Source organism: Parus major, chromosome Z (assembly GCF_001522545.3).
Source record: "Parus major isolate Abel chromosome Z, Parus_major1.1, whole genome shotgun sequence".
NCBI classification, from domain to species: Eukaryota; Metazoa; Chordata; class Aves; order Passeriformes; family Paridae; genus Parus; species Parus major.
The window spans coordinates 13,495,524-13,521,562 of NC_031799.1; the positions used below are offsets into that span (position 1 = coordinate 13,495,524).

A 26,039-nucleotide genomic window follows, 5' to 3' on the forward strand; every position below is an offset into this window, starting at 1 on the left:
TTTTGTGTCACCTGTGATCTGTGCTACAGGTCTTGCAGGACTGTTTTGCTGGGCTTTACTTTATTGTAAAAGATAGGTCTTCTATACACAGGAGTATACTAGGTTGTTGGTATTTTCTTGCAACAACTGAATATTCAAAACTGTGATTAAAAAGACTGGGGTCGATACTTTTCTAGCAGATGAGTTAAAAAAAAAATCCCTTCTACTTCAAATTCGGTTTTGTTCCAGAGCTGGTGCATGGTGCATATAATCTACTAAGCAGGAGACATGCTGTTCTTCAAGGGAATTTAAAAAAATTGAACTAATCCCCTACCCTAGGGAAATGCCTTAAAAATCCTCATCTTCTCAGACTAGACAGCAGAGGGGCTGAAAAGGGAACTCTTGTGAATGAGTTACAATATCCAGTGACATCCTCATTAAAACCACTTGGTATTCTGACAGTTTGAGTGGTAGGAGACCCTTCACATTCACTCTAATAGGAGCTGCAGCAGTTTAAGCACTCAAAGCTGAGTGGATTTTTGCCTCTCTGAAAGACAGGTTTAATGAAAGAGACCAATCTGCAAAACACAGTGCTTGGAGCACTGGTCTAGCTGCCTCTGTGCTTTCATGTGCTCCATTCAAAGCTTCTTAAAACCAGGTCACTTTTTATCTATCTGTCAAGATGGGATTTTAGGAACCAAAGTCGGTATACCTGGTGAACTCTTTCTTGGTTTAGTTCTTTTTACATCATTGTGGACTTCCTTAGAGTTGTGATGCAAGGTTTAAACTGAGCCTGCAGCTGAAGCCTGAGGGTACTTAGCACTTTTTAGAATAGGAGGAGAATGTCAGTTTGAAAAACAAGGTTAAACAGCAGTGTTAGACTGGCACAAGTTTTAAAGGATTGATACATTCATTCACTCTGTCTTGTGTTGCTTTTTACAGTGGTTTGGTTCTGGTTTTCTTTTGCTTGCTTATTTTGGTTTTTTAAGTGAATATTTGCTGAGATAAATTCTTGTGAAGTTCTTTTGGTCACTGGTCAGCCAGACTGGAGGAAAAAAAATTGTTGGTCTTTCATTGTGTTTGGATCGTTCCTGATCTCCTTGTTTTTCCCTTCTCTCTTAGAATTGTTTTCTTTTACAGTCAGTGCCCTTTTGTATATCAGGATAGATTTTGCTGGGTTTGATTACAGGAAAGAATGTAGGCCATAAATAGCTGGTATATATACTGCTAACACCAGGAATACTGAAATAGCTCATCTCAAAAGACAGGGAAAACTTAGCCAGCTGGCCATGTGCCAGGAGTTTGCAGGGTTGACAGTTACATGTCAAGCCTGAAAGGGAGATTAACGATAGGCTGTGCTCTAGAAAAGAGCATGTTGAGCCCCAGGAGAAATTCTGCAGGAACAAATTCAAGAAGAGCCATGTGCTGATGCCTCAATGCAGTTTTGCCTTTCTCTGGACTCCTTTGTCCCCACAAGGTTCTGGCATTTCCATATGGTTTGTCTCTGTGATCCACATGGACTGGGCTAGCTGCCTTCTGTGCCTTGATGGAATGTGTTCAGGAGGGCCTTGTCTACACAAGTCTGTTTGAAGGAAACCCTTCTTACACAGTCAGCCTTTTCTCTACAGCCAATTAACTGCAAGGGCACTGATAATTTTTGGAGAAGATGGTGGTAGTTCTGTGTTTCTTCTCTTGCAGGAGCAGAATTGGCACTCTGGAGGCTATAGCCATAAGTTACAGATATTCTTTGGTGGTGAGGATGTCACTGCTCAGCTAAAGACATTTACTAAAGTAATAGTTTGCAGTTTGTACATAGCACGCCTGACACTGCTCATGGAGGTTTCCATCCTTTTCATATGGTCAACCTGTGCTGCTGTTCTCAAGATCAAAGAGCAGAATGGGGCCAGAATTCTGCCACTGCTGTGGCACTGTACAGCTTCTGCCACTAGAATGCCTGCAAGTGTCATCCACCATTAAAATTATGAAATGCAGCTGAGTTTCATATAAAGAGTTTTTATTACCTAGAATACTTCTATGATTGTGATGTGAAACAGATTAAAACAGAAAACTTGTGGGCCAGAATTCAGGCAATCCTGAAAGAAATCATCCTTTTCCCAAATGGAGGAAAAACAGAATGTAGGGTGTGGGGTTTAGGTTTTTCAGTTTGTGCAGAGATGGTGTGTCCTTCCACATAGATTATTTTCTTCCAAGTAATAAAGTAATAAAATTGTGGGGAACATTTGGTGCTAAGAAAGAGTGGTTTGGTGGGAGAATACTGAAGAATTTTCTCATTTGTCACTTGGTTTCTTTCCTGATAAGAATATCAGGATTTGGCCATTAGCTATATGTACACATATATTTATTTGTCAGGGGTTTCACTCTATTTAGATCCAGAGAATAATACGATTATGTATTATTTTAAGTTTCTGTCAACCATTAAAATGGCCCTTTTCTTCAAACATGAGTGAGCCAAAATGAGTAACAAAGGCATTATAGAAGTAATAAATTCTCCCTCCATTCCAGTTACAAACTGCCAGTAAGAAGCATACCTGTCTCAGAGAGACACAGACTCTGAGGGAAACCCAGGTTTTCTGCCTCACCCTGGGGCAGTTTTGTCTGTCAGCAAAGTGGCTGCAGCACAGAGAGGTAAAGTCACTTGCAAAATTTCATCAACGTGTCTCAAGGCAGGGAGCAGTGTCCTAGAGCATGGGTCAGTCACCTTGGCCTCTCTGAAGGAGGAGACAAGTGCTTCTGTGCCAATCCAGTTCCCATTTAATGAAACCATCACCAGCTGCCTTTTCTTTGCCCTTAGGTCATGCCTCTGACCTCTCTTTCTGTTGCTCATGAAGGAGACTGAGAGGTTTAGAGGGCAGCTCCACCTGCCAAATGTCACATGGGCTCTGCTAGTGTGGCACCTTAGGGGACTGTCTACCTAAGCTTCAGGCAGTGAGTTACTGGTCTGATTCACTCCCCCTCAATGCATCTGGTGCATCTGTCCTGGCAGTCAGGTGTCTCCCGTGTCCATCAGTCGGGAGTGTGCTGCAGACTGAGAGCAGAGGAGGTGAACGCTGCCACTGCCTGCGCTGTCTCAGCTCTCCCTTGTGCCCAGCTCACCACCCTCAGGCGTGCAGCTGCATGATCAGCACTTGCTGATCAACTCCTGGCTTTCAAGGGTAAAAGAGAAAGGCGAAGAAGAAAAAAAATGGTGTGCTGCTTTAAAGGTAAGTGCTTGCTTGTGTATTTAGGATAAGTACTTCTATGTCTGTGCTGCCAGAGTTAAACTGGTGAAATGGTATGGGTCATGCTGTCATTCAGTGAAGCGTATGGCTGTTATATAAAGGTTTTAATTACTTTCATCTGTCTGCTCAGGAACATCACGCGTCTGGCAAAATTTTGAGAAGGCTCAAGGAGTTAAAGAAAGCTCATCTAAATAAAGGAGGGTTAACGTGACATTGCAGTTACTTAATCCTGTATTGTCCTGCCATGTGACTGCAGGGATACTGAGGCGCAGCATTTCTTTTGCCTGGTGCACAGACTATGCTTTTCCTGTCATCTTCCAGAATCAGTTGCTTTGTTGAACACACCATGGGAAAGAAACAGAGGGGCAGCGTACCTTTTACAGCAAGGCTTCCACACACAGTGACATTTCCACAGCACAGTGACAAGCTCACAGGCTGAAGAATGAATTTAAGGCAATCCCTACAGTCAGCTTTTGGACTTTTACCAGAATCAAGGAGAACTACGTTCTTAAGGTCAGCTATTCAAAATTAGCTAGAAGTATCTGGATTTATTCAGAGGAGTTAATCAGCTTTCTGTTTGACCTTTATCTATCAAGTTCTCAAAGGATCAAGCTAAAATCTGAATATTTGTGTCAAATATTTTGCATGTGTCAAATGTACTGCATAGACACTGAGCACTTTTCCACTTTCTTGCACAAAGTTTGCAGTTTTAATTGCAAAGCCTCTTTTACCTTGCAGCTGAAGATCCTGACACACTAACTCTATTAGTGAGGAATGGATGTATACAGCTTCCAGATTTATCTCTGATTTTGAACAAGACATGCAATATGTAGATGTGCCAGATTTGGTTTTGAACCAATTTTCAAACTAGTCTTTGGACTTTCTGTAAACTGCTACTATTATATTTTTTCTTTTGCTGCATTTGTCACAATGTCCATAATATGCAGGATTGCATATTCATACAGAATTACTTAATTTAAACTTATCAGGACATCTTGTTAAATGGGAAAGTGATTACCCTATAGACTATGACAACAGGATATGTGAATGAAGGAAGTCTTGGAAAATACCGCTGTTCCAGGTGGCATCATGAGGACAGCAAAGAAGATGATGGGCACCAGGAGTGCCATGAAGGAGAAGAGGGAAAACAGCATAGACTGACCCCATTTGAGAAGCTAATGCAGGATATGTCTCATAATGAAAAAGTGGTGAAGGAATTAACCCTGGGAAAGAGAATTGCCTTCTATCGAGTCAGAGGAGAAATAGGAAGTGGGAATTTCTCACAAGTGAAGCTTGGAATTCATTCCCTAACCAAAGGTAGGCACCATTGCATGCTGAGTGACCTATATAAATGGCTTCCTATGGGAAGAAAGATGCTGTATGAGACTTAGGTACATCTATAGAGTGTGTGTGTTTCTGTATCTGTGTGTCTGTGTATTTTTAATGCTTTTGAGTTAATAGGCAGGATCATACATAAAAGCTTAGGGTTGGATTAGGTGTTAAGGAAACTAGAAACATTTTCTCTGTATGGCAACTGTTACAGGAGGAGTTCATCACTGCACTTCATGGAGTTAACACATCTTATCCCCTGGCTCAAACACTCCACAGTTTGAAAAGTGGTATTGGGCTTCCCCTCCTATAACCTGCCCTGTCCATCTGCCTTCTTCCCTGCCCCAGCTCCTGGCCTGCAGGGATACAGGTGATGAATGCTCAGGACAGTGGGCTAGGCATCCTCCTGCCTGCAGCCAGAGGTAGCAAGACTTCCTTTGTTTCATCACAAATTTTACTAGTATGGACAAAAGTTTTATTTGGTCATGGTGATTCTGGTGAGAAATGCTATGCCAAATTAACTGAATCATTTGATGATGGTTTTTTACTGTAAAAATCTGGGATGGGGCTAGAGGTATGGGAGGAACAGGTGCAGGGAAACAAGCTCTGGTATTGCCAAACTGGTGTTTGGTTTGAATTGTCAGTTATTTTTCTTGTTTTAATTACAAAGCACCCTATCTGCTGCTTCTAGGAAGGACTACAAGGGCTAGGTAACTAGGGGACACTTCAGCCATAGATATAACTAAGAACTTGTCATCAGCTGTCCTGTTTCTTCTTCTGCCTTTGTCTGGCAATAATAGAAATTTTTGTTGTTTTCCATCAGGGTGACTAAGTTTTTCTGTTTCTTTGTACACTACTATCTTGCTTTTCTTCTAATAGTCTTTACTTTTCTGTTTGATTGACTCCCCTTCCCTTCATCATCTTAGAGGTGAGAGAACAAAATATGCCCCAAAACTGTATTATCTATTGTTATTTTCTCTAATCACTTCTTTCAGCCCAAATTTAAGAGGGGTGAATGCTCACAATTGTCCCTTGGGTGCAGCAGTTGTTGCACTGGGAATCTAAGTGGAGAACTGATGGTACTGAATTTTTCACATTTAAGCCTGCCAACACCCAAGGGTTGCTTTAACTGGGTGTTGAGTTTTTGGTTATGTTTGTTTCAGAAAAGCATCTTTGTTCTACTTGGCCCACAAGTTGTTTTCTCTTCTGTGATATTTCTTCTTCTTCCCAAGGTAACTGTTTTGTGCTTACTGTTGGAGGAAATGCTGCTTCTGTACTGGGAACACAAGGAATACTAATGAAAGGCAGTTAAAATTTTGATTTGGATGAACCCTTTGCTGAACTTACTCAGGAAACAGGTTGCTTTAGTATATGAATAGAGCTGATTAAAAAATTATGAACTTCAGTGAGCTTGGAAAAAATAAATACTAAAACCAAAACTGTACTTTTTCTTTTTCTGGAAAAGGTTCTTTTTCAACAGATATCTCTCAAATTATTTTTCTTTTGTTTGTTTGTAACTTTTTTGGTTAAAGTGTTCCCTGGAAAATGAGTTGATTTATCAATGCTAAGTTTGTAACTGTAATTAGGAAGAATGAAAGATAAATATTTTCCAACTCATCTCTGCCTGTGAGCTTATCTGTGTTAATACAATACAGTACATGGACAGAAGAACAGAATGCACATTGGCATTCATGTATACACACTCACCATCATCAAAGAGGATTCTGTTTTTTGCAGTAGATATACATTGTTGTGTTGGCAATGAAATGATGTCCCTGCACAGTGTTAATGAGTGCAAGTCTTTTTTAAAATCTGATTGTATAAATGAAAGGCTTCATCATTAATGCTGTACTGATCTCTGTGGTAGAGGGTGGTGTATGTGTCAGAGGGCTGTTCAGCTCTTCAGTTACTGAAGTTTTAATATGGTCTCTCTCCTGTATCATCCCGTATCAAAAGAGGAAACAATTTTATTTTTTTGTTTTTCACTAAGATAAGCATTTGTAACAATTATATATATGTGCTTTTCTGTTGCCCTTGCTATCTGTTGCAGCAAGACTAATGAGAGAGAGAGAGAGAGAGAGAGAGAGAGAGGGAGGGAGAGAGAGAGAGAAACGACTACTTCAGGATCATACTGGATAATGAACCATGTTTCTGTCATAAGGGCTGTCTTGGTTGTTTAGAAAACACAGAAAATGGTGCTATGATGTGGATGCCCTGTCCTATGCCTTGGACAGGTGCACACTTCACCAGATAAAAAGCTGTCTGGCTGGACTTTGGGAGTGATGCTGAATGGAGTTATATCCATAGGGGCTAGTCACTAGTGGAGCTCCACAGGACTCAGAATTCAGGCCAGGCCTAATCAATGTCAGCTAGTTTGCAGGTGACAACACACTGGGTGTGAGTGTTGGTCTGCAGAGGGATCAGGACAGGCTGGATCAATGGGCTGAGGCCAATGGTGTGAGGTTCAACAACCCCAGTGCTGGCTCCTGCCCTTGGGTCACAACAACCCCAGGCAGTGCCACAGGCTGGGGCAGAGTGGCTGGAAAGGACCTGGGGGTGCTGGTGGCAGCAGCTGAACATGAGCCAGGCTGTGCCCAGGTGGCCAAGAAGGCCAATGGCATCCTGGCCTGGCTCAGCAATAGTGTGGCCAGCAGGAGCAGGGCAGGGATTGTCCCCCTGTCCTGGGCACTGGTGAGGCCACACCTCGAGTGCTGGGTTTCATTTGTTTTGGACTCTTCACTACAAGAGAGACTTTGAAGTGCTTGAGAGTCCTGAGAAGGTCAACAGAACTGAGGCACAAGTGCTGTGAGGAGCAGCTGAGGCAGCTGGGGGGTGTTTAGCTTGCAGAAAAGGAGGCTCAGGGGAGGCATTTTCAGTCTGTAACTGCCTGACAGGATGGTGTAGCCAGGTGGGGGTTGTCATCTTCTCCTAGGTAGCAAGGGACAGAATAAGAGGAAATGGCCTCTAATTCTTCCAGGAAAGGTTGAGGTTTAGGTTGGATATTAGGAAAAATTTCTATACCACAGGGGTGGTCAGGCCTTGGAATGGGCTCCACAGTGAACTGATGAAGTCACCATTCCTGGAGATACTTCAAAGATGTGTAGATGTGCCATTTAGGGACAATGTTTAGTGATGGGCTTGACAGGTAGGACTGCATGATCTTAGAGGTTCTTTTCTGATATATGTTTCTATGTGTGTTGTGTTATTCAGGGGGTTTGCCCACTATATTAACCTGAATTTTGGCAGAGATTTTCTCCAGAAATTCATGGAGTTTTCTTGCTAAGGACTATTACGTTCTTAAGCCCTGTGTAACTTCTATTTTACATGCCTTCCACCTGACAAAGGAAGTGTGAGAGCACAGCTGTATAGAAGCAATTAAGAGCATCCAAAATTTATAGCTAGTAAGAAATCTGGCTAATGTGATATAAATTGCAAAAGCAGGAATGTCCAGGCACCCAGTTTCTGCTTTATTTTTAAAGCAATTTTAACTTGGTTTTGGTTGTATTTTTTTTTCCTTCTGCCATCACAGCATACACCATTTCTTCCTGAGATTATTTCCCAACCCTTTCCTAGTTTCTCTTACCAAGATTCCACCTAGAACTTCTCAAACCTCATACACTGCATATAGTCAATCAAAGTATCTTTCAACTCTTTTTGTAATTATTTTGGTAAATAAGCTGCCTGCTAAAAATGTACTTCTGTTCAGCACAGCTGCTAAGCAAGAGTAATAGAGGATTTGTAAACCAAGCATTGTTTGGAAGCAGAAAGGAAGAATTTAGAAAATAAAAGAAAGATGTCAGATTTTTTCACTCAAGGTGGGCTGGGTTTCTTTGCATGTCATGCATTTGCAACTGCAATGATGTCAATTTAAAGGTGTTTGGTCCTGATTTATGGTGGTGTTTGAGTAGGATCAGGCTCTTCAGTTTTAAACCTTTTTTCCCCCTCCTCTTTCCTTTTAAAACCTTGCAGGGAAACTGACCAGGATGAAAAGTAGAGCAAAATGAAAGGGAAAAAGTAAAGTTTAAATATTTTATTTTAAAGCCCAAATGTCCCCAGATTCTATAGATGTAATGATGAAATTACATGGTTAATATTTGAAGAGTTGTAAGGATTTAGTTGTGCAAATATAACCTACTGCAAGCTGCTGCACTTTCCTCTTGGTTTAGGAGATCAATGTGCTATGAACATAACAAGGGTCTTTCATCAGGTCAGCAGTCAGAACACTGCCAGCATCACTGTCAGTAGCTGCATTTCCTCCTGGTTCACCCACCTCTACACCACACAGGAGGTACCTGCTTCCCTCAGGGGCTCTCCCTCAGCTCAGAGAGAAGCAGCGTGGCCAGGACAGCTGCCCTGTGCTCAGCACAGATTCCCAAAAACAGGCACATCAAGGGATAATTCAGCACCTTCGACCACAAGAATCACATGTGCTTCAAGTATCTGCTGCACTTCACTAGGGAGATCAACTGATATATGCATTATACTAAAAAAATTTAAATATAACAAACACGGAGTTTTCTTGATCTGTACAGACACATGCATCCTTAACATTCCCTTATATATGTTGAAATACTAAACTTGAGTTAAAATTTGATAACATTCAGTAAAAACTTGAATGATTTTATATCTGAACATGTGTAAAAATGTAATAGCCTTCTCACTATTCTCACTCTCTACAGCAAAGGAACAATACATTTTTTTCTAATTCATTCCCATTTACTAGAAACCAAGTGAAGTATTTTTTTCTGAAAGAGTTATTAAAAGTGATCAATTATTAAGAAATGTGTGATTGTTTGATTAAGATAGTCTTGAAGGGAAAAAAGCCCCAAACAACCAAGGCTCCCTTCTTCCCAGGAAAAAAATAGTTGCTTCTATTGCTGTGATCCATTTAAATTTTGCTGTCCTGACAAGTTGTACAAAGCCACCATAAACCTGTTTTAACCAGACTAATCCTTCAAATACCAGCTGTATTCAGAAGAGTAAAGACAAAAGCCGTAACCTACAGACCAATACAGGAACATAAGGGCAACTGTGATTGACCTATTCATACTGCTCTGAGCTACCCTGATGATGTAGTGTGGCTGCAGATCTGTATGTTTTGTGGCCTTAGCTTCACTGTGTAGGCTTCCAGAAACATGTAGGACTTAACAGCAGCTTTGCATTACCAGAAGAGCATATGCCAGGTAGATTTGCTGTCTTAAGGATCCCTGCGACTTACTCTACTTCACTGCTCAGAATAAAATAGCCAAAGCCCCTAAATTCCCCACAAGCTTGTCTGCCTGGCAGGGAAAAAAGCACACAAATTTCACAACTCCATTAGTGTCCAAGTACCTGGCTCATCTGAGGAGCTCTGAGCTAAGAACGAAAGCACTGACTTTCTCTACCAGCAGTGGACACCGAAAGCAGCTGCTCTGCCTTCAGATACGTATTAGCCTGTCACAGCAAAGCACACCAAGGCAGCAGATGATTTGATCAGCCCTTGGAATACTCTACCAGCCTTCAGTTACCCCAGCACTGAGTAGGATGTCACAGACAGAAAGGAGCAGGGGTTGTATGAAAGATTGCAGGGCTCAGTAGGTCCCTGCAGCTTAGTCTATACTGATGAGGTGAAATTTTGTTGCACTTCTACAACCAAGCATTATTATATGTAAATAGTATTACCATTTGTACTTTGTTGCACTAACAACATGGAAAAAATGTTTTTCTCCTCAGAGAAAGTTGCAATTAAGATTTTGGACAAGACAAAGCTAGACCAGAAGACTCAACGTTTGCTGTCTCGTGAGATATCCAGCATGGAAAAGCTGCACCACCCAAATATCATCAGGCTGTATGAAGTGGTGGAGACACTCTCAAAACTGCACCTGGTGATGGAATATGCAGGAGGTGGGGAGCTCTTCACTAAAATCAGTACAGAAGGAAAGCTGCTAGAAACAGAGTGTAAAATAATCTTCTCCCAGATTGTGTCTGCTGTGAAGCACATGGTACGTTGCTCTTACACAGGCATGCTGCCTTTCACTACTCTAAGCACATTTTGTGGCTATTTCTTTTGACTTTTGTTTCAGTTGTTTGAAACAACTGACTGTTGTTTCAGCAACAGATTTACTGTTACCCAAAATTTCAGACCCACATTTCTGAAAAGCAAAACAGCTATAGAAGTGCTGTGTTAAAGGTATCTAAGGGTTTTCATGTCCACCTCAAGTTACTGCCTCTCTTTTGACAGCTTTTGGGAGGAGACTGAACTGGAAACACCTGGTGGGTGGAATCACCCTTTTAGCACCAGTGTTGTATTTGCTTTAATGTGCTGTGGGCACCAGTGAACAAAGCTTCATTTATTCCCTCCCTGTTTCAAAACACAGGCTCAGTGATTCTTCTGCTTCCAGAGAGGCTGGTTAGGTGTTGCAAACATCTGGTTTGCTTATTAATGAACGTGGGAGTCTGTCACTTAAAGACAGTCAACTCCTGGTTCCACTTTGATGCAAATCTGTGAGGTTAACACCCAACAAGTCACTTCTTGCCTTGTCTTCAGTATATACACTTAAGGTGATGCTATTTGTGTAGAGCCCAAAGTATCTTGTCACAGCAAAAAAAGAGTAATTAACTACTTTGGTACATCTTCTCTAAACCTTGAAGAGTAATTACAGCGACTTAAAAAAAATAAAAACGCGGAGAACTGTTCTACAGTTCTGAGAAGCAACATTCGTTAAAACTGGCTCAGGCTGCCCTCCGGTGGCTCCTGTCCTTGCCACCTAATAGCTTCTGCCGAAGTCAGAGGCAAGGGTGTTCTCAGGTCAGACATCTAGAGATGGCATCTCGCACTACATGTGGCTTACATAAACAGCATGCATTTCTCATGTATTTTGATGAAATGATCCTATGCTTTAAGTGGTGGATTCAACATTTTATCCACAGGACAGGCACCCTGCCGCTACAAGAACTGAATTTACATTTCAGAATTACACTACATCTATTTCTTAGAATTAAACATAGACTATCAAGCTGGCCCAACCTCTTCATTTGTACACAGAGACTTCTGCATATTTCACTTTTGCTAAGCCATCACATCCAGGTTACATAAATCCCATCTCCCTGATGCCAGTGCACAAGGACAGAGGATCCCTGGCTATCACTGATGAAAGTTGAAATAGGATGCCAAAGGGTTTCTTTATAGCCTCCAGATACTGTACAATGTTACTCCAAAGGATAAGGCAGAGAGTGCTGATCCATTCCTCCTAGGTATTCCAAAGAAGCTAAACTCTTACTTAATCAAGACAAATATGTTATGACTAGGCAGAGCAAATTCAGTTTGAGTCCTTAGCTACTACTGGCATTTCCAAAGAAAAAAAGTAGAAGTTATGGTGTATGTATTATAGATTTCTAAAACTAGAACACCACTAAACTTGGCTTCCTGCATCATGTAGCACTATGAGGTCCAACTCTCTGGTCCTTTTCTCCTGGCACCACCAGTTCCTCATAGGACATTAGATCACAGAATGTAGTGGTAGCAAATTTCTTACTTTATCTGTGAAAATGTTCAACTGGTGAACTAAATGTTTAAATCTGTAAGTTACATGCAGTAATGGCAAAACCCTAAACGGCTGTTAACCCTAAAAAAATACAGATTTTTCACATGGTATCAGTCCTGTAGGATTAGCCACACTGCCCTCACACATTTGCTTCATGAAAATAGTTGCTATTAGTTAACAAGTTGAGAGTGCTGTGCTTAAAAAATCCCAGCATCCTTCTTCTCCCCCTACTCAATTGTTTTGGTATCCTTGGAGAATTAAGTTAAATTTGTTTAATATTTTTCCAATTGCAATACTATTTTCTGAGTTTGCCCAAGATAACTCCCTTTCTCCTTCAGGGTAATTAACCAATTAGAGGTAGCCATTGAGAACTTTCCTGGGAACAAACCAATACCAACTTTTCCTCTTCTTCCACAGCATGACAATAATATCATCCACCGGGACCTGAAAGCAGAAAACGTCTTCTATGCCAGCAACACCTGTGTTAAGGTGGGAGACTTTGGATTCAGCACAATAAGTAAAAGAGATGAAACTTTAAAAACTTTCTGTGGTTCTCCTCCTTACGCTGCTCCTGAACTCTTCCGAGATGAAAACTATATCGGCATCTATGTAGACATCTGGGCACTGGGAATCCTCCTGTACTTCATGATGACAGGTAGCATGCCATTCCGGGCAGATACCGTAGGCAAACTGAAAAAGTGCATTCTTGAAGGGACATACACTTTACCTCCCTGCCTCTCAGAAAATTGCCAGAAACTGATAAAAGGAGTCCTTCAGCCAGTACCAACCAAGCGATACTCTGTCAAACTGATTATGAACAGTGAATGGATGCAAGGAATACAGTTCCCTAAACCTTTACAGACATTTAAATTGGATCCAAAGTATTTATCAGAAATCAGTACACTCAGAGAAGAAGAAATTGAAGTGAAAAATATTCTGGAAGATCTGGGAATCACAGAAGAGCACATTCAAAACAACCGGGGAAGAGATGCACGCAGCTCCATAACAGGAGTCTACAGAATTGTGTTGCACAGAGTACAGAAGAAAAGGGCACTTGAATCTGTTCCTATCATGTCCCAGCCAGATCCAAAAGAAGATGACTCAAGGAACGGCATCACTTCTTACAGTGGCATTAAGCACACATCCAAGCTGTGTTCTATTTTATAAAATTGCACTGCAGGCTTTATGCTCAGCACATTTGACAAAGGGGATTACTCACTTATCCTTAAGTTGTAGCATTACATTTTTTTTGTAATTTTTGAATAAACCAGAAAGGCCTCATTTTCTTTGCATTTCTCAATTGACAGTGAAGCACTCAAAAACAGAGCTCTTGTGCATTTGTTTGACCCTTTCTCCAGACACTTGGTATAGCCAGTGCAAGAACCCAGTAACTGAAAAGATCTTGAGTGGAGGGATCTTTCAATAAACACCATGCTACTGCACTTAATTTGGGAGATACTCTGCACAGGCATGTAACAGCTAACTTCTGAAAAGCTGTATCTCAGCTCAACACAACTAAGCTCAGCACTGCAAATTGGGACAGTTTTTGCAGAGAACTAAATTTAAGTAGACACCGACCATAATCTAAACCATTATAAATTCTGCTTTTGAACTTCATCAAATTAAACAAGTTAATTTTGAAAAAGCTTCTTTTAAGAAGCATCAAAGCTGTTGTTGCCTGCAGTTCCCAACTTGTCATGATTCCAGAAGACCAGTCAGGATTCAGTATTTTAACCCTGTATGTGTGGGTGCCTGACTGGTTGGGCTACCATCAATTACCCTACTGACACCTTCCACTGTTTGCACAATTCTGCCAGTCTGGAACTGCTTGGACTCCAGCTGCACTCCAATAAAGATAGATTTAAGCAGACTCCAAAACCTCTGTAGTTTTAAGTTCTTGCCTTAGCCCTTGTTACCAGTAGCTGAATGCAAGCAGCAGCAAAATCTGCTTATATTCACTGAGCATTACAGGCTTGTCCTCACTCCTGCCATCCTGCTTTGGCAACCAAAGCTGGCACAAAGCAGATCTTGACACTTGAAAATTAAAAGCTGACAACTCCAGCTGTTCTGAGCATCACCAAAATGCAGATGCTCTGATTTTCAGCTTTAATTGCTTATTCTATGCTTAGATCTTCAACAGCATCAACTCCAGTGCAAAGGACAAGTGTGGCAGCTGTTCTCTGAGCAGCAACAGCTGATGTGCCTAAGCTAAGAGGTAGAACCTATGAGTTTAGTTAAGGTAAGATACCCAACACAAGGTGTACACAGGCACAGCTGGTGCTTTCACATTTAAAGGCAGGGTGCCTTATGTGTTATGACATCGATGAGTCTATCATTTCACTTCAGAGGGAATAATTCATATAAATGAGGAACGGAATAACTATGAAAAGGCATGTATAGGAAACTGGACTCAGGGGGTTCAGGTGTACAAAGCAAGAACCATGCCTCCTTCACAGGCTTTCTGAGGGTAATAAAACAATACCAATTTTTTAAAAACAGTAATTAAAATTAATTCCATTTCATAAAGTGGGTATTAATTCCTCTGCTATAAACACTTTCCTTATAAAAGCATTTTAAGTTAAACATGGCCCTGATAAAATTGTTTTACACCAGCCTAAGAAACACTTTTCCCCCCTTTTGTAATGGGACAACACTAAGAAGAAAGATACAGAATGTCCACACAGCTTGTGAACCCACAACTTTGAGTTTTTACCAGAACCAGCTTCTGCTTTCCTGTTAAAGAAAAAGAAATCCATTCTAAAAAATGAACAAGTCAGCATTACTCCAACAGGTTTCAAATATCTCAAACTTTATTTTAATAAAGGATCAGCCTCACAGACCCGTGAGACCTGTGCCAGTAGCTCGCTTCTTGGCTTGTCCACTGCCAGCAATGGACTTTGTTCCATGACAGTTTGTTTTACAGTGCCAAGGTTAAGTTTCATGAGGGCAGCCTAAACCAAAATACTTGCAAACACTATCATCATGCATTGCTCCATCATTTTCAGCAGAACAAACAGATTAGTATTCATCAATTTATAATAAACAACTATTTATCAAGGCTTGACTGTACAAATACAGCAAGTTATCAAATCCTAGTGAGTGACAGGTAATACAAACACTTCATTACACACACACAAAAAATGTAATTAACAGAAATAATTTTTTGCTACTTTATATTAGATGATGTAGCTTTGTAGAATTAGCAAAGAAATAAATTCAATGAAACTTCATTCTGTACATTAGCTCAACTTAAATATATATATATATATATATATGTATGTATATATATATATATTACAAGCTTAAAAGGCTCATATCATAGTTCACTTCCAATCTGGGCTTTAAAATTCTACCAGAATGGACTCCCCATAACCACTGTATATGTATCTACTGCTTGCAAAATGGATAACTTTAGCTTGCACATTGGGGAAGGGGGAAAGAAATGAAAGACTCCACTCCTACAGTATTAACAATAGTGAGAACGACTGCAAAGTACAAAGCCAAATTCAAAGCGAGAAAGAGTCATTTGGAAATGTATTATATAAAGACAACTAATAGGCTGGAGTTCCAGACAAAGTGATGAACATCAGTCTCTTCCTTCGCTGGCCAATTAAAACAGCTCCACAATAGCTCTAAATCGTAGTTGAAAAGTCTGCTGCCTTGGATATTCTACTAAGCAATCCATTATGGTGCCTAATCAATGATCCCCTTTCTTTAGAATAAAAAATTTACTACCTCCCTTCTTCTAAATCTTTCCTCCCAGTCTCCTGTGACTTAGAATGCAGGTATAAAACGTGTAAGGTGTTAGGAGGGATTACACAGTAACTAAGAAATTGGATCACAGAGTTTCTTCTAAGAAAAGCGCTTGTCAGCCTAGCTGTTCTTGATCCAGTCATTTTGACAGGGAAGAGAGATTCTATTCCAGAAATGGATGTTCTTGGCTCTATGCCTATCCCAAAGCAATGGGGTGATGGGAGGCAGACTGGGAGATGAAAGGGAAGGTGATAAAGTGAAAGAGAATTGCAGTATTCAGAAGGTTGACTGCTTATTGTCAAGGCACTGAGAACCCTAACATTAAAAGCTTGGACTATTTCGCACACACTTGAGTACTAGTAGAAGTTAACAGTGTAGGTTTCAAGTCATTTTACATGGAAGAGCAGGCAGAAGATTCCTTTTTTTTTCCTTTCTGTGTATGAAGACTTTGTAATAAACTACAGCTATTTTTCAGCAATTAAAAAAGTTCAGACATGTTAAGGAATCCCCACAGCACCTGGCAAGTCCTTCTATCTCCAATATACTCCTGATTTTAGTGTTCTGAAAATACTATAAAATCAGCACACCATATAATGATGATTTTTTTCAAGGAGCCTTAACAGTTTTTTCGTGCTCCAATTAAGTACTACTGTACACTGAAACTTCAGTGCTACTGCAATCCTTTTTCTCTCTCTCTCTCTCACCCTGCCCTCACACCTCGTTTCTTTCCCCACCTCACAGAGGTATCTTAGTGCTCCCCATTGGAAATGGCGACAGTAACGCCTTCAGATTCTGTTGTTGCAGGGATTCTTGGCACTTTCTTAGCAGGGCTTGGGATGTGCTAAGAAGAAGGGAAAAAAAACATTAAATACAGTTTTCTAGTTCACAGACATTCATACTTCATGGCTAGTCCAACTCTCAAACAACATTCATGCAACAATGGACGGCTTTGTCTTAAGTCAATAAAATTGGTCATGCTTCATGCAAACAGATTGTGTGAGAAGAGCCAGTTTGTTCTTCTTTCATTCTTGAGCAGTTTTGTTCTTTTTATGATGAAATGTACTTTTTAAAATCGTAGTTTCAACTTTTTACTTCTGGCTTGTATGTTACACGTTAACAAAGTATTCAATGTAACTCGTAAAACCACTTCCTTTTAACATACATGCACATGCTAAGAGAAACATGTAAATGGTTCCACCATTTACATCAAACTTTAAAAGAGTGCCGAGTGTTCACCTCATGAACAACGCCTGGGTGGACAACTCCAACTCTTGCTTCCAGAGGTCCATCACTCATAAGTGGGCGCCGGGCGTAAGTTCTCCTGTGTTTTTCATCCACGCGCACAAGGTACCACGTTCCTTCAAAGAGATCCTCCACTGAACACTGCGGAATATAATTTGCTGTAAGAAAGGAAGGAACACGCTGTTAATTGTTTCCCGGCAAGTTTTTTACCCAACACACGCCTTTGCAGATTGGATGCACTGAGACAGAAAAAAGCAAGCCAGCATTTTTACTTTAGACATGTTGGGCCAAATGAACACAAGCTACAAAGACGAAGAAAGGGTCAGAAACTTCCTTCATTCCACACCCTAATCATTTAAAGCCAGGTGGATAAAGTGATAAGCATTTTGCTCTAGAACTAGGAATGATTGACATTTATTATGTTCTTACCTAAGTGATGTGTTTCCTGTCTGAGCTTCATGTTTTCAGCAAAGACATCAGGTGCAATACATTTTCTTGAGTCAAGTCTTGTTTTGAGATCAGAAAGGCTGGCAGTTATTTTGTCCAGTGCAGAACCTGCCATATAGAATCATCATGTAAGGCAGAATCAGTACTGAGAACTGCACACTGGTATGTGAACATTTCATTCACATGAAATGAAAAGTACACCCCATTCAAAGTACTTTGCATTACAGAATCTGAAGTACTAGTCATTTAAAAATATTCCCAATTACCAACTCAGAACATTTAACAGTTTGAAGGCTATTATTTATTTGTTCAAGGAGACACTGAAACACTCCCTGAAGCTGGATATTCTCAGTGTGGCACTGCTGTCATTAAGACACTGCCCTGCAGGTTTTCTTATGCTGGTAGGTTGTGTAACAAGGCATCAAGAGCAAGCTGAACAAGGGAGGCAGTTGATGTAACCTCGAGTCACTCACCAGGAGTGGCATCCTGTGTCACCCTGATGGAATACAGGGTAGCAGCAAAACCAGAGCCATATGAGAACACACTGATTCTCTGTCCCGCAAGCTGCTCTGGGGTGTACCTGAAAATCATACAACAGCTTTTAAAAGTCACAGTTAAGCCTAAGTGACAGTTTTAAATAACTAGAAACTGCATCTAGCTTTGGAAAAGCAACCAGGAAAGTATAATGTCTATAATACACATTTAACATACTATATGCATAAATACTGACTGCTGTTATGTGATGAGTTAGAAAGCTGCCTAGAGCAAAACATGCCTGAGAAATGCCCAGAATATGATGAAGGTAAACAGATTTCATTCTTAAGCAAACTAAAGATAAAAGAAAAAAAAACAAAACCACATCCTGGAAGTCAATGACAGAATAAAGAAAAATAAAGAAAAAAGGAAAAAAAAAAGAAAACCCAGGAGAGGTTTAATGTAAACTTAATATGATTTTGCAAAACTCTGTATTTGAAAAAAAAAACACTTTAATTAAATGCTAATTTAATTTGGTTTTGCTTATTATAGTAAGATAGAGAAGATTTATATTTTTTTTCCACTTCAGGAATGTTTCTAGGGGAAGAAAGAGCAGGGGGAAATTTGGGGCTGAGAACAGATGCTGCCTTACAAATAACATCCTACTCTGCAAGGCTGTAAGCAGCTGTTCTGGATCAGCTTCTGACACAGACATTTTCAATCTGTTTATCACTTGAACTGAATGTATATGCAGAATTGTGTTTTAGCTTTAATTTTTCTGCTTAAGGAAGTCTCATAGAAAAAGGTTTGCTAGATGATGCTCTTACGAAAGACTTTCTGAAAAAAAAACTTTTATGACCTTATTCATAAACAGCTTTTCCCAATTTTATTCTTACTGGGCTAGAAGAGAGGCAAGGCAACCATAGACTGAAGGGGTATACATATTTCCATTCTGATTGGATACAAGTAATGAAGCTTTGGTTTTCTGATTGAAGAGCTCTGCACTAGCTTTCATAAAAGCTTTTTCCACATCTCTGTCAAAGTATGTATCTTCAAGTTTTATATCCCTATTCAATAGAAAAGAAAAAAAAAAAAAAGTTCAGAAACAGTTACTAAAATCGCAGAAAGTAAAAACACACCTTAGATGTGTAACAGATTATGTGAATTAGGAAGAGAGCAGCCATTCTCACCTGAAGGCTTCCAGACCACTGAAAATACCAGTTGCTGTTTCTGGGTTCTGGTCACTGAGGAAGTCATTCAGCAAGAGTCTAGCCACAGATTTCTGTACCAGTTTACAGTACGGAGAATGGAAGATCATGAACCCAAAGTCATTCAAGGTAAAATGTCTGTCCATCCCCTCTGGAAGTGGCAAAAGCATTGTGTTACAACCTATGTTTAGTACTTACTTCAATTATGGAAATAAAGCAGGGAGCTGGCAAAACTCCAGTCATCTTAACATGTTGGCATAGGAAAGACACAAACACACAATTAATACTAACTACTGCCATCAAGTGCACTCAACACACTGAACTGCTTCTACTAAAGAATTTTTTACCATCTTTTGTACCAGGTAACAATGTTAGCACTTTCTCTAGAACAAAAAGCTATGTTTAACAGAATCTCTGTATTTCTACCCAGCATTTTCACATAATAATCTATTTAATTTGCCTCTCTTCATATCTATGTCTCTTAATATAACTGAAGCAATCATTAAACATGTTGGGTTAAAAAAAATATACAGATATAATTACATAACATTTAAATATTAACATAAGTTTCTTAGAAGCCTGGATGCAGGTGGGTAACAGTATGCTTTTAACCAAGGCACTATATGTTACACCAACAAATGCCTGTAAAGACTACTGCTTACACACTGTCAGGAATTTAGCATGCCAGAACAGACATAAATGATTTCGTACAGGATAGAGCAATCATTTCAATTACTTCAGAACATACAAACATGAAGAGATTCACAGACTAGTTTTTAGATCAGATACTAAAACTGTCTGTGTAGTACACACTCCAGCATCTGCCAATCTTGCAGTATCATCAAGAGAAGGCTACACACCCTTTTGCCACTGGGCGTGGATTTTGTTGCGATAGACGGTGTAGCAGCGGTCTAATGCACTGAGGTAGCACTGTATGGAGAGCTTGCCATCCACTACAGGATATTCAGAGACCATGTCTGGTTTATAGAAGTCATACGCATGCTGCATGTGGGTTCCACGCAATCCTGGTGGATAGAAATCAACAAAAGTTGAAAATCAGTTAATTCAGCTGCTTCGAGTCAATTGGGATGTGTAAGTTGGCACACATGGGAAAAGAAGCAGTTTTGGCCCCAGTTCAGCAGTTTTTTTAAGGTACTTCTGGCCTTTTAAGGTAAGGTTTCACACAGTCCACAACTGCCTGTACATTAGAGTAGGACTGAGCATGACAAACACATGCAATAAAGGATTGTCATATTGTTCTGGAAGTTGAATGTTGTTTTATTCAGCTCTTGAATTACTCAATCAATTTTACTGGAGAATCCTCACGGAAATAAACAAATAGGAGCACCTCTAATTGTTCTCTGACGTGTCCTGTAACAGGACTTGGCTGAGTTAGCCCAGAGCAAAAGAAGGCAAAGAACAACTTCCAAAATTAGTGGGAGTTAATTTACCGCTTCAGCAAGGCGCAAAAGTCAGGGAAGAGGCTCCAGGGAAATGAAGTAATCTGACCTGAACAGTGTATGTTCTCCCACAGGACTAACCTCTCTCAAAAATCAACGGTGCATTTGGTCCAACCAGCATTGCAACAGCACCAGCTCCCCCAGTGGGCCTGGCATTTCCAGAGGCATACACAGCGATATCTCCAGCCACCACGAGGGCATAGCGTCCTGGGAAAAACAGACAGGAAAAATGGTGAGAAGGAGCCACGAGTCTGGCACATCATAACATCCATCAACAATTATTAGACTTCAGTTATTGTGGAGATAACATCACGATTAAAGGGCTTATCAATTTTGACTTTTCTCACACATTTCAATTGGCAATCACCAAAATTTACAGAAGACCTTTACATTAGTAGCTATATCCTTATTCTTCACACTGTAACTGAACTAGAGGCAAATGCCCAGGGCATTTAAGAAAAGGACTTCAGAAGAGAAAAACAGTTCACCCTCTGGATTTTATATGGTTAAGCATGACCACTGTCATTGTAAGGCAGTCTGATGTAAGGATGATGTAACTTTTCAAAAAAATACCCTTGACTTACCATCCCAGGAACTGGACTCAATCCAATTAATGGCATTAAAAAGAGCAGCAGTGCCTCCATAGCATGCATTGGTGGTGTCGATTCCTTCCACATCTGTATTACCAGACTCTTCAAAAAGCTGCATCAGGACAGTCTTCACAGATTTTGATTTGTCAATTATGGTCTCCGTTCCAACTTCTAATCTCCCAATACAATCATAGGAAAGGTTATTCCTCTCCATGAGCTTCTGAACCACAGTCAAGCAGAGGGAATTGATATCTTCACGGTCAGAGCAGAACCCCATCCTTGCTTGGCCTAGCCCAATGGTGTACTTCCCAGCATCCACACCATCATACTTCTCCAGCTCTGTCTGGTCAACATACTGAGAGGGAAAATATATTTCCAGTGCCACAATTCCCACATCTTTGGGCCAACAGGATTCAGCATTCACTGGAAGAGACCCAGGCATCGTGGCAGATCTTTAAGGAAAAAAAAGAAAACCACAAAACCATGTGATCTACTCACATATATTTAGACAAACTTACTTTCAGTTCCTGTAATTGTACAGAGAAAGTTGTGTTGCACGTACTCTATAAGGTCATTTGTAAAAGGCAAGCCTTTGCCTCTAGTGAAGCTTCAGTACAAACATTCTGTAAACATCATCAGAGTTTTGTAAGATTTTTTTTATTAAGGGAAAATACTTATATATAAACCTATAAATAGATTTCAGTCCTGGAGATGTAGGTTAACCCCAAAGCTAGCTTTCTGAAGCAAAACACACACCGAGCGTTAAGTGTTTGAGAAATAAATGTTCAATATCTTACTTCTGCTTATATGCAAAGTCTCAATTTTGCATATAACCAAGCTAGGAACATTGGACATTTTTATTAGCATTACCAGTTGAAAACTCTTACTAGGAAATCGCCATCTTAAAATAGGCCAGGACCCTTCAAAATAGTTTTTGTTTTCAAACAAAGTGATATAGGTCACTTTGTTTTGTTTATACTTGCAACAAGGCAGAATTATTTCCGAGCAAGGTTTGTTTTTTGGTTTTACGGGCGGTGTTGGTGCTCTTTTCAGGTTTTTTTATTTGTTGCATACTCTATTTTGGCATTCTAGAACACTGGCACACCCAAGCCTGGAGGACTATTTCATGGGCTGAGATTAAGTGTTCTTCCTGATAGGCCGAGTTTCCTTATTCTAGCCCAACTTTCCTGTCACCACACTAGAGGATTTACTACTCCCAAGGACACCCTATACCCTACTACTACAACCCTCCCTCAATTCCACAGCCCGGCATCATGTTCCTCGGCTTACATCCTGACAGGGCACTCATCCCTTCCGTACCCAGCTCCAAGCTTCCAGAAGCCAGAACCAGCTGAGTAAATGGACAAAGAACGGCCCTATAGCGCACTGCGCAGTTTTAAGCAAAAGAACCAATTTCACCTTGCTTGTGTCCCCTGCCGCCGCTCCCCCACCTCAAGGTTATCCACAGGGTACCCGGGAGCCAGGCAGGAGCCGCGGTAATGTCACACAGGGGGTCACAGCGCGCCCCAGCCGCAGGCTGGGCTGAGCCGAGACAAAGCGAGCCGAGTCCGGCTCGGCTCGGCTCGGCTCGGCTCAGCACGGCTCAGCTCAGCTCAGCTCAGCCCGGCTCGGCTCGGCTCGGCCCGGCCCGGCTCAGCCACCCTCCCGCCGTCCCCCTCTGCCCCTCACGCCGCCCGCCTCTTACACGCAGCGGAATCCCATGGCCTGCTCCTACCGTGGTGCGCATGCGCGCCGCGGGCAGCGCGCATGCGCAGCAGCCGCCCCACCACAGCGTGAGGGAAGCGGTGGGACAGCGCGCTCGGCTTGGCCGTCTGACTCGGTCAAAAAACCCCGGGCAGGAAATAAAACTGAATTCGCCAGCACCCAAAATCCTGATGTGGGGAGGCTTCTTGTGTGGTTTTGGCTTTGTTCGTTTGTTATTTTGGACAATCTCTCGTCACCTCGCTTCTACTTGCAAAGTGAGGCGGTGCCGTATCGTCGTATTTTGCTTTCAACTAGACAGATAAAATAACCCGCAAACTGAGCAAGACCATCGTTATTCCTGCCTCCTGGAAGCTTGGATTTTTTTCGGTACAGCAGCAGGCTGATGCTGTTAGTAGAGTGGCCATCACCGATTCGCTAAAGCCACGGCCAGGGGAGGGAGTGTGCTGGTCCAGAGAGTCCCCAGGAGCTGCGGGGGCCAAGGGATGTCCCTGCTCAGCAGCACCGTGAACAAATCACACACACGGCTTGGGGACACACAGCAGCGCCGGGGTCCAGAACTTGGCTCCAAGCGCTGTGTCTTATTCCAGTTCATCAATGTCTGGCAGCCACACTGAGGGTGAGCCACGTACCCAGAGTGGAGCTCACTGTTGCTCCAAGGGCTAGAAAGCTTAAAGTTGGAAGCTACAGAGAATCTCAAAAGGCTTAACTTTATTTAAGATTTATTCAAAAATTATTGAATAGTTTGGGTTGAAAGGGATCTTAGAGATCATCTCATTCAAAGCCCCCTGTGATAGGCTGGCACACCTTCCACTAGACCAAGTTGCTCAATGTATCCAGCCTGGCTTTAAACACTTCCAGGGATGGGGCATCACAGTTCTTCCGGGCAAAGTGTGCCAGTGCCCCACCACCCTCACAGTAAAGAATTTCTTCCCTGTATCTCATCTACACATACGCCCTTTCAATTTGAAAGCATTGCCCCTTGTCCTGTCACTACACATTCTTGCACAAGCCCCTCTCCCTCTATTTTTTAATAAGCTCATTGTAAGTACTGAAAGGGCACAGTGAGGTCTCCCTGAAGCCTGCATGGAGCATGTAATGGACTTGGCAAATAACGGGCATGGGAGAACAGCAGCTTTTAACCAGGCAGTGAATTACTGGGAAAACCAGTATGCCAAAAGGTTATTGGTGAGAGCTAATGAAAACCAATGTTTTCAGTGCTTGCTCCTTACAGAACTTTGAGATGCCAAAACTGGCATTTAAGTGATATCACTCGCTGCAGTTCTCTCATCAGAAAACTTTGTGCAGAACACAAAAGGGAGGGAGTTTCTGTCACATTCCCAGGCTCACCAAATACCAAGCTCACCAGTCACACCTAGCAGGGTGGCAGTCTGGGCTATCGGGCTGCGCTGCCATGAGAAGCACTGCTTTGTAAGCATACTCTGACCACTGAAAAAAATGGGACATATGGCATCTTGAGACAGTCATTACAGAAAAAAAATTGTTTACTCAGAATAAAACAGACAGTCTTTTGTCTCCCTGGTCAAACAGCAAACAACATTCTATCATTGAGTTTTTACTGGAAATTAAAACTTGCTCAAAAGTATGATTCGTTTTAAAAGAACAAGAACCCCAAATGCTTTGATTTATGGAAATGAGAAATATGCTTTGTTTCGTGTCTCTATACAATTCTGCTGGGAATGAACAAGAAGCGCAAGACAAGCCCCTGCTTTCTTCTTGTGCCACCAGAAATATGTTCGCTCATAATGACTGGTAGCATTATTGTTTTCCTTAGGAATTTGAGCATATTATGTCAATAATTGGATTCTGTTATTTCCTGCCTAATTTTTAATTCTAACAGAACAGTTCACTCAAAGGTAGAAAATAAGTCCCGGCCTTGTTTGCCACAAGCGATGCCTTTGGCTCCAGAGCACCAGTGGGACGGGTGTGCTCGTGGCAGCCCCGGCAGTGACATCACCGGCTCGTCCCCGCAGGTAACACTCGCGCGCACCAACCCGTGCCGCCACCAGAGGTCGCCGCGTCCGCCCGGACCGCGGCCACATCCCCGCGGGACGCTCGGCTGCGGGCACCGGGATGGGCCGGGACAGGCATCCCAGCGGGATGCGCGCTCGCCTCCGTGCGCCGGCATACAGGCAAACTGCGCAGAGTCGCGGCCACGGAACCTTGGACGGAGCCGTGCGGCCCCACCCCCGGGGATGGTGGCACATCCGAGCACGGGGCTCCGGCAACACGGGTGGGCGCCGGGATGCCCACACCCTGCGGCAAACGCCATCAGGAAAGAAGGCTGCGGCATCCCTTGGGGCAGCACCCGGCTGCCTTTGCTTGGGCGGCGGGAGGTGGCGTGATCAGGGAGACACTCTCAGTCCGCCTTTCCCGGCTTGGGAGGGCGACGCTGTCGCGACATTGAGAGGCAATTAGGGAACACACCAAAGGCTTCTCGCTTGCCTCCGAGGCAGAGCCCGGCGGAACCCCGCAACAGCCGCTCACCGCAGCTCACACAGCCGGGGGCCTCCCCCGAGGGCAGGACGGGAGGCAGCGGCCGGGACCCCCATTCCGGGATGCGGTTCTTTCGGGAGGCACCTGGTTGCCCGGGCAGTGAGCGCCGCCCGTTGCGCCGCCTCACGGGCCGTGATGCTCGGGACTGCGGCTGGCGCGGGATGTGGGGTGACACCTAAGTTAGGACACCCTGACACACCTTTTTGGGCTGTTTTTTATCCTTCCCCCTCCCCCCCCCCTCTTTTTATGGCTTTTTAAAATTTTTTTTAATTTCCCCCCTGCCGCGCTACGGGCGTCCCTCCGAACACGCTCGCATCCACTGAAAGCTGCTCCCAGCTATGCCGACCCTGCATGCGGCTCCATCTCCCAGACCCGCCGCCCCTCGCGTGCTTCCCCCACGCGGGTCCGCAGTCCTTTGCTCCCGGCCCGAGTGCCTCAGAGGCCCGAGCCGCGCTCACCCGTCGGAGGTGATGGTTCCCGGTGTCGTTAACGATGTCGCTCCCGTTGTTGCTCCCGGTGTGGCTCCGCACGCGCTCAAGACAGCACCGGCCTCCGG

At 42.4% G+C, this 26,039-nt stretch overlaps 2 protein-coding genes across 4 annotated transcripts; one reads left to right on the forward strand and one right to left on the reverse strand.

The window, feature by feature from the left end:
• The first annotated feature begins 1,506 nt into the window (after positions 1–1,506).
• On the forward strand, positions 1,507–15,813 carry NIM1K (NIM1 serine/threonine protein kinase). 2 transcript variants are annotated; one of them, XM_033520342.1, is made up of 5 exons: positions 1,507–3,200; positions 3,349–3,731; positions 4,300–4,535; positions 10,260–10,528; positions 12,488–13,237. In XM_033520342.1, the coding sequence occupies exons 2-5, from the start codon at positions 3,661–3,663 to the stop codon at positions 13,235–13,237; spliced, it is 1,326 nt and encodes a 441-aa protein (XP_033376233.1). In that variant the 5' UTR covers positions 1,507–3,200; positions 3,349–3,660. The 2 variants fall into 2 exon arrangements, with proteins under 2 accessions (XP_033376233.1, XP_033376234.1); XM_033520343.1 differs by having other exon boundaries at positions 1,508–3,731; positions 12,488–15,813.
• Positions 14,863–26,039, reverse strand: HMGCS1 (3-hydroxy-3-methylglutaryl-CoA synthase 1). Of its 2 annotated transcripts, none has more exons than XM_015615043.2 (10): positions 25,942–26,039; positions 21,239–21,696; positions 20,736–20,861; positions 20,055–20,219; positions 19,177–19,345; positions 18,883–19,053; positions 17,986–18,092; positions 17,495–17,620; positions 17,060–17,223; positions 14,863–16,664 (listed from the first exon to the last, which is right to left on the reverse strand). In XM_015615043.2, the coding sequence occupies exons 2-10, from the start codon at positions 21,684–21,686 to the stop codon at positions 16,572–16,574; spliced, it is 1,569 nt and encodes a 522-aa protein (XP_015470529.1). In that variant the 5' UTR covers positions 21,687–21,696; positions 25,942–26,039; the 3' UTR covers positions 14,863–16,571. The 2 variants fall into 2 exon arrangements, with proteins under 2 accessions (XP_015470529.1, XP_015470528.1); XM_015615042.3 differs by lacking the exon at positions 25,942–26,039 and adding an exon at positions 22,950–23,398.

What these genes read in the sequence shown, in the direction of transcription:
- HMGCS1 (XM_015615042.3), bottom strand. An exon ending in TGAGTCCAGTTCCTGGGATG is followed by an intron (nt 20,862 to 21,238) that starts GTAAGTCAAGGG and finishes TGTTTTTCCCAG; the next exon opens with GACGCTATGCCCTCGTGGTG. An exon ending in GACACAGGATGCCACTCCTG is followed by an intron (nt 17,621 to 17,985) that starts GTGAGTGACTCG and finishes TCTATATGGCAG; the next exon opens with GTTCTGCACTGGACAAAATA.
- NIM1K (XM_033520342.1), top strand. Translation starts at nt 3,661, where the DNA reads ATGAATTTAAGGCAATCCCTACAGTCAGCTTTTGGACTTTTACCAGAA. An exon ending in AGGAGAACTACGTTCTTAAG is followed by an intron (nt 3,732 to 4,299) that starts GTCAGCTATTCA and finishes CCGCTGTTCCAG; the next exon opens with GTGGCATCATGAGGACAGCA. An exon ending in TGTCTGCTGTGAAGCACATG is followed by an intron (nt 10,529 to 12,487) that starts GTACGTTGCTCT and finishes CTTCTTCCACAG; the next exon opens with CATGACAATAATATCATCCA.